Source organism: Echinops telfairi, unplaced genomic scaffold, assembly GCF_000313985.2.
Source record: "Echinops telfairi isolate 266 unplaced genomic scaffold, ASM31398v2 ScPeMD7_5;HRSCAF=22, whole genome shotgun sequence".
NCBI classification, from domain to species: domain Eukaryota; kingdom Metazoa; phylum Chordata; class Mammalia; order Afrosoricida; family Tenrecidae; genus Echinops; species Echinops telfairi.
Genome location: NW_022103901.1, coordinates 5,028,687 through 5,036,796, shown reverse-complemented (window position 1 = coordinate 5,036,796; position 8,110 = coordinate 5,028,687). Strand labels below are relative to the sequence as shown.

The 8,110-nt window shown below is 52.4% G+C and overlaps 1 protein-coding gene across 1 annotated transcript in view; it reads left to right on the top strand.

Annotated features, from left to right (window-relative positions):
- The window catches only part of SMURF1 (SMAD specific E3 ubiquitin protein ligase 1), an 18,923-nt gene that overhangs the window by 2,053 nt on the left and 8,760 nt on the right, over nucleotides 1-8,110 (top strand). The window contains exons 2-7 of the mRNA XM_030888699.2: nucleotides 2,172-2,283; nucleotides 3,417-3,525; nucleotides 5,003-5,136; nucleotides 5,280-5,345; nucleotides 6,522-6,600; nucleotides 7,635-7,876. Coding sequence (XP_030744559.1) covers nucleotides 2,172-2,283; nucleotides 3,417-3,525; nucleotides 5,003-5,136; nucleotides 5,280-5,345; nucleotides 6,522-6,600; nucleotides 7,635-7,876 — 742 coding nt within the window. The remainder of the gene's footprint in view (nucleotides 1-2,171; nucleotides 2,284-3,416; nucleotides 3,526-5,002; nucleotides 5,137-5,279; nucleotides 5,346-6,521; nucleotides 6,601-7,634; nucleotides 7,877-8,110) is intronic.

Sequence of the window (8,110 nt, the reverse complement as noted above, 5' to 3'; positions counted from 1 at the left end):
CACCACACAGGAGGAACTGCATTAAAGGGTCGTGGCGTCAGGAAGGTTGAGAACCACTGCTTTATAGGGTTTGTGAGGGTATAAATTGTTATGGGAGCTGCTAGCCTCATCTTTCTCCAAAATTCTTCAACAAAATACTAGCAAATAAGATCCAGTGATATAAAAATGTTACACACCCCGAGCAAGTGAAATCTATGAATAGGAATGCAAGGTCGGGTTCACACCTTACGGCCAAGGAAAGAAGCACACGATGTCAAGTGATGGTCTCCATGATCACAGGCAAACCCTGCACGAATCCAGCACTCGGAGGAAATGTTTTCTAGTTACAGTCGGAGGACACATCTGTAGTCTGATGAAGTGCCTGAGTGAAAAACCTACAGAAACACCAACACCCAATGGTTGAAAGACCGAATACTTCCTAAGATCAGGACTCAAACAAAGGCCCGCCACTTCCCTCCATATGGGTCCTGGCCAGTTAGGCAAGAGAAGGGAACAAAGGATCACAAGGAAGGAGCCCAGGTGACTTCTGTTTGCAGACATCATGACCGTACACGCTTGATAAATTAAACCTAAAGGAATCCACGTGGAACGTGAACGCGCTAGGGGCTGGAGTTGGATTCAGCAGGATGCAGCATAAATATGTACTAACTAGGTCCTAAATGTGGAAACAACTTAAAAGCCATCAGCTGATGAATGGAGACACACCCTGTGGTGTATGAATATATCAGTCCATCATAAAAAAAACAACAGGAAGCGCTGATTCATGAATGTCAAAAGTGTGGTGCTAAGTGGAAGAAGCCACCAGAGACCACATATGACACAATTCCATTTATATGAACTGTCCAGAACAGGTAAATCCAGAGAGACAGAAAGGCGGCTTGGTGGTTGTCTAGGACTTGGGGTAGGGGAGAAGTTGAGGGCAGACTGGTAATGGGACCAGGCAGGCCTCGGACGCAGTGGGTTTTGGCCCAGACCCCCACGCTAAAGTAAGCCCCACCGATTTTTGGTTTGTTTCCCAGAACATAGGAAAGCGATGTCGACACCGCAGTGTAACCTGGGAGGTGTAGAGCGTGAGGAGAGGCGGGAAGATCGTGAGAAGGACCCGGCTGGGGCTGAGTCACAATGAGCACACCCTGTTGGAACATGGTGCCTGCAGACTTGCTCAGCACAGGCGGCCCCGAAACGTCCATTTGTAGATATTTTACAAAGCACTGTCTGGGACGCACGGTCAAACCACATGCAATAAAACGAGGCGGGCCCATTTCGGGGTGACTTTGGGGAGTGATGAAAACATTCTGGAATTGCGTGTGGCGCAGCTGTGTGACTGTACTACAGATCAGAGAATGACACTGTCACTGGGGAAATGGTTGGGCGTGTTGCGTACCATCCAGTAAAGCTGCCAAAGAAGTGCACCCAGCGGGGGACAGTGTGCAGATCTGTACATATTACATGCTCCTAGTTTTGTTAACTTGCACATGTCACGGTTCATACTAGAGCAATCTGGGCACAAAAAGGAGCAAAGTTGGTGAAGCTCCTTGGAGTCCGCGCTCCTCTGAGGGCCTCACTACAGAGTACTGTGCTGTTTGGTGCTGAAAGTCCTTCACAGGCCCCGGAGTCACCTTGTCAATAAAACATATTGGAAGCATCATTGCAGTCGGTCTCTATGCCGGCACTGCTAACCCCCTACCAACCAAGGATCATCTTGTCCTGCGTGTTTTCACCACACTCAGATGGAGGGCCGCCCTCCCTATCTTGCCACCCTTGCCAACAAGAACAGAAGCTTCTGTTTATTTTAACTGCGTTATTATTCAGAACATTAGCACATCAGCCCCCCTGCTGGTTAAGCACAAATCAGGCTCAGTACCATCGAGTTGATTCCAACTCATGGAGACTCTGGGATAGCAAAGAACTGCGCTTGTGGGTTTTGAGACTGTATCTCTTGATGGGCTTAGAAAGGCTTGTTCTCCCAAGGAGCAGCTGGTAGTTTCGAACCGCTGGCCTTGAGGCTAGCAACTCAACCCATCCTCATGTGTTGGAGTAAGGCTTTCAGAGGAAACAAAAACATGTATTTGTTAGAGTTGACCCTCCAAGGGGCAGAAGAGACACGTGGTGGTTACTGGTCAGTAACAAGATGGGTGTTTTGAAAATGCACACCCACACCCCTGCCTCAGGTGCAGATAGAGACGAGCTGTGGTGTAGGGATCTTGTTAGATGCTAACCCCAGTCTTTCTGTTTGTTTTCTAGTTTTATGTGCCAAGAACCTTGCAAAGAAAGACTTCTTCAGTAAGTAAACGTCCTTTCTTTTTCGGTGCTATCTGCCATTATGAATGCTCTTCCCATATTTCTGACCGCTGACGCTCGTAAAGAAGCACTGGTGTGCCCTTGGCAAGCTCCGGCCCTTTCTGAGGAGAAATCCCCGAGGACCACCACATAGGAGGGGCTCCTGAGCTCAGAGCACAGATGAGAAAGACCTTCCTGGGGTCTTGGGCCTCTCTCTGTTGCACCCCGTGTGTGTCTTCTGCCGGGGAACGCGCTCCTCAGCTCACTGCAGGCGGGATCTTCTCCTTTCCTTTTTCCCCTCTACACAATAACTGTGAGAGTAACACTGTGGGTCAGAGTTCATAAGTCAAACCACATTTCAGATGGCTTGTAAGGCCACGCTTGTAGAAAGGAGACAAACACCCCTTCACTTTAGGGATTCACCCACTCAGGAGGAAGTGTCTGTCCTGGTCAGGCTTGCACCTGCTTCCTGGTCCTCCCAGGCATGCCAGCGCCACACGGGGCTTCGGGGGTGTCAGCCACAGTGTAGACTTTGTTCCAGAGACTGCCCAAGTAACTGGGATGCTTTGAGAACCGGCATCCAGTCAAGGTCTGCCTCCAGAACTTTCTACCTTGCCACCGCTCACATCCAGACCAGTCTCATTCCTACTTGAGTGAATGATTTTTTCCCTTGGAGAAACGGTGGTTGCTGAGAGCTGCCATTGGGCCAGCCCACAGAAGGCTGCCCCGTCCTGTGCTGTCTTCGTGACTGCCTACGGATTGGACCATTGTGTGCCGTGGGAGTCTTGCTGACTGGTTTTCAGAAGTAGATGGCCAGGCCTTCCTCAGCCTGGCTGAATAGATTCACACTGTAGAGAAATGCAGTCATTGGGATGCTGCCCCGGCATCTTCGCTGATCTGGCCCCACTTAGAGATGATCAGACTGGAGTTGGAATTGAGCTTATGCTGGTCTGGTCGCTTTGTTCTCTCTCCGTTCTGTCTGAAACGTCTGGGAGTGAAGGCATGCAGCCTTTCTCAAAGAGCTGGGGGGCAGTGACCCTGTGTCGGGTCGAACTTAGGGCCCCGTGAGCTTGTCCATTGTGTGTGTCCACTGATGGCCGGATGGCCCCCAGCCCTGACTGTGCCCTTTCCTCCAGGACTGCCAGACCCTTTCGCAAAGATCGTCGTGGATGGCTCCGGGCAGTGCCACTCAACCGACACTGTGAAAAACACCTTGGACCCCAAGTGGAACCAGCACTACGACCTGTGAGTGACCCTTCGGGGGACACCCCGCCTGAGCCTACATCTTCATCCATTTGTGTGTTTTTCTTTTTTCTGTTTTAGGTTGGCAGTGTTTTAGCAATTAGCAGCCTTTCCAATCTCCTGGCCAATGGGAAGGGTGGGGGGAAGGCCCTAGTACCTGCCCCTAACACCCTAGTTTCTTCCTCACTGTAGAGACTTTACCTAAGATTTGTACAAGTTTCCTACAAAACATGTTTTCTATGGGAGGCAGTGGAGTTTTGCATGATTTGAATGTATATGACGGGGCTCCAGAAAGTTCAAGGCAAAAGGGGATTGAGAGATGGCAGGGTTTTCCCATGAGCTTTATGAAGCCTGTAGATCATTTTACAGTTTCGGTTCATTTGGAAATCACATTGTCCTTGGAAAACTGCTTTAAATATATAATCATACTTGTTTTCAAGTTCCACCCACAAAATGTTGATCAACTGATACTGAATGGAGGTTATTTTTTAAAAATCTACATTTGGGCAGAATTGTTCATTGTGGAATTCCAGAATCAGCTGACCTACCCAGAGTGAACAGAGACCAAGGTGGTCCCCCCTCGTCGTGACCCCACGGGTAGAATGGGACCACCCTGTGGGTGCCCCAGGTTGTGAGTCACGGGCGCAGCCAGCCTTCTCTTTCTTCGGAAGAGCGACTGGTGGCTTCATACCACTGGCTCTGGCTCGTTGCCGAACGCGTCACCCTCCATGCCACCAGTGACATGGAAAAGGGTTGTCAGTTCTCATGCGCGGCTCCTCTCTGTGGGTGACATGCACTGAAAAGGGAATGAGCTCAACTCTCGGCCGAAGGATCGACAGGCCACTGGAGGATAAGTTGAACAGTCATGCCAGGGAGGTCCCCACCCCTGAGAACAAGCAGCCATAAGGGATCACTTGGGGGCAGGCAGTCTGTGCCACGGCAGGAAAAGGAAGGCAGGCCTGGGCAGAGCACCATCCCATCGAGGGCTGGCGGCAATGCCACTGACCAGTTTGCTTTGCAAACTTCTAGTGAATCACAATGAAAAGTTGTTTTGCAGTATAAATAAGTTACAATGTAGCCTATTACAAAGGGGTGGAAAGGTTAGTTGTCCTGGCATCCTTTTGCATACTCTCATTGCCGGATGGATGAGTTGATAAGTAATAGAGTTGTAGTAGTTTATATCTGATTGGTGGGAATTGATGAATGTGTCACTAATGTTGCCACGTGGCAAACTTCTTACGTACTGGAATGCTCGCCTCATGTGGTGGGTGATCTCCTGGGTTCCTTTCACAGCTGATTGTAGACCTTCTTCCCTACCCACTGGCATTAGGAGACACGTGCTGGGTGTCTGTCAGGAATGGCTTATAGAGCCTGAGTTTAAAAGGCGTCCTCTGTGCTGCTTGCCTATCAGCTAACCCCCGACCCCATCAGATGTCACCGCCAGGAGCAAACCCCAACCCAGCTGGCCCGTTCTTTTCAGGTATGTTGGGAAGACGGACTCTCTAACCATCAGCGTGTGGAACCACAAGAAGATCCACAAGAAACAGGGCGCTGGCTTCCTGGGCTGTGTGCGGCTGCTCTCCAATGCTATCAGCAGGTTAAAAGACACTGGATGTAAGAGCCCAACGCCTCCCTGCCCTTTCCTGCACCTGCAGAAGGCTCAGGAGGGCCCTTCCTCCCGTGAATGCCAGCTGCAGAAGCCCGCCTGCCTCTGGGTGGCATTGCCCTGGGTTAAGTTTTGAATTATTTGTTTGCAGACCAGCGTTTGGATCTATGCAAACTAAATCCCTCAGATACTGATGCAGTTCGCGGCCAAATAGTGGGTAAGAACTCTCTTCTCTGTCTAAAGAGATACTTTTCCAGAACGTGACACTCAGCCCTTCTCCCCCTGGGAGAGTACCAACCCGCAGGCTGGCCCTGCTGAGGAGGACGTGTTGGAAGGAGCAGGCACCCCAGGCCATCTCCCCAGTGCCAGAGCACGCCCTGGGGCACTCCGTGCTGTGAGGGTTTTGTTTTCTGTCTCCCTTCATCGCACCATTCACAGTTGAGGAAGGAGCTGAAAGGGGAGGGTCAGGTACAATTTTCACCCTCGTGTTTTGGCGACACTTAATTGTTGGTCATTGGTCACCGAGTGTAGATCAGGGGGCGGTGGCACCTACACAGGAGCTAGGAAGTTGTGTCTCGTGGAAGAGGCCCATCCTGTATGTGAATGCAGAGGGGTTTCGAAGCAGCCCATACCATATGAGTTAGACTTAGAAGATTACATTCTTTAGAATAAGAAAGAAAAGGTCCCGTCATTACCAAGCGCTCACTGGAGGTGCCTCGCTGAGCGAGCGAGGGGTCTGTGAAGCAGCTGACCCTCTGCCTCCCTTAGAATGGTCAAGTGTTGACTGGAGCCATTGCAAAGACTCACAGGCCTGCAGCCCACAAAGTCTCTTTCTACAGATGGTACAGGGATTGGCTTACATGGACTTGACCCAACATAAATGAGCTGTGGGAGACAGCCAGGAAACTCTGATGCTGCACACGATCTCGACTAGTGCTTTCTCTGGCGATCCTCTCCTCCTTGTGGAGGGACGTGTCGGGGGAGGACTTCTTGTGTCCAGTGTCGGTAGAAGGGATAGAGTGCATTCAGAGCCAGGTGACCCCTGCCAGCACCAACAGCCCTCTTTAAAGAGAGGGTTACTGAGAGGAACCGAATATTGCATTGTCATTTCTGTGGGCAGCACGAGAAGCCTAGTGCCCCTCCTATCCCACATGACCACTGTGGCTGGAAAGTCCAGGAGTGTGCGTGTGCACGAGAGACCCTGTGTATACACACCTGCCTGCTGTGCTTAGGATCAGAACCCAAATGCACTGCCATGAGTCAATGTCAACACATAGTGATTCTGTAGCTCCAAGAATAACGTGCGCCAGTTCTGAATGTGCAGTGGCTCGCTGTCTCACAGTTGTGTGAATTGCTGCCAGGTTCTCATGGAAGGCATTCTCTCCTGTTCCAGTTAGTTTACAGACACGAGACAGAAGCGGCACAGGCGGTGGCTCTGTGGTGGACTGCAGAGGACTGTTGGACAATGAAGGGTATGTACGGCTGGGGGGTGGGCTGCCGGCCCATGTCCGGGTTCAAAGGGAAGCTCCATGGACCACTGGGCTGTGCCAAGATGCCTCAGTCAAACCGTCCAGTGTAGAGCTGGTGCGCCGGGGCATCACTAAGACATCTGACTGCAGTGGACGCAACACCCAATTTATGAAGAAACCATGGGTTCAGGATAACATTTAGTGGGGAGAGAACCACTGTAAAACCCCCGAGACTACTCTTGGGTCACCTTTAAGGGGGTCTTGGAGAGAGTGCTATTCTGGAGACTGCTGAAGTGGGGTGGGGTGGGCGGACAGCCAGCATCTAATTGGCCTTTCCTGTGGCATCCCCATGTCCCCCAGTCATCGTGAGAGGAAGTGACTCTCGGGGAAGAAGGAATGCTCAAACTGGCCTGTCACTCACCAAACACACTCACTGCCCCATGGGAGTCGAAAACGCTCCCCCTTGAAATCATCTTGTCCCCAACGGAACCTGAATCACTCAGCCCTCTCCTGGGAGATACAGGGAGCAGAGGAATGTGCCCCCCCTTTCAGGCCCCCGAGACGAGGGAGTTTCCAGTGTCCTCTAGGGGAGCAGAGGGAAGCAGGCCTTGTGCTGGGACTGGGATTTGATATCGCAGAGAGAGTGTTTACATTGCGCTGCTTGGGGCATTTCTACCTAGACATGCCTATGAGACTCCCAGGGCTTGGCGGGAGCTGAGAGGGGCTGCATCTGTCATGCCAATGGCTTCTGAGGGAGAAACAGAACAGTTCGCTGATGAACTCTGAGCTCCACACTAGGCCTTTCTCTGTTGTCCGCCCTGCCCCTTGCCTCCCCTGGGCTGAGCCCCCCACAGTGGTCCTGGGGACACTTTCAGGCAGCTCCATTGGGCACATGCTCACCTGTCTTCTCACATTTGAATGGGACCAAGGCCAGTTGTATGAAAGGCATGTGGGGCCTTTGCCAAAGGAAAGCCAGAGGGCATGGTGGTGCCCTGTTAGCTCTCTGTTCTGACCTGGGGTCACCTTCTCCCTTCCAGAACAGTCTACGAGGACTCGGGCCCAGGGCGGCCACTTAGCTGCTTCCTGGAGGAGCCGGCCCCGTACACAGACGGCCCGGGTGCTGCTGCAGGGGGAGGCACCTGCGGCTTTGCCGAGTCCCCGAGCCACGAGCAGAGGCTTCAGGTGCAGCGGCTACGGAATCCCGAGGTCCGAGGGTCTCTGCAGACGCCGCAGAACCGCCCGCATGGCCACCAGTCCCCTGAGCTGCCTGAGGGCTACGGTGAGAAGGCCCAGTCACTCCCTGGCCAGCACCCTCGCCTGAAGACCGAGGCCAGAAAAGATGGTGACACTGTAGCTGTTCAGCAGCCTGGGGCCACCACGGGGGCTGGACCCAGGCAGCGCTACAGGTCACACCGGTCAGGGGTGAGCCGAGCTGATGGTGGCCAACACATAGGGCGGGGAGGAGCTCCAGTGCCCCCCAACCCCTTTCTCTGCTTTGAAAGAAGAGTGAAGC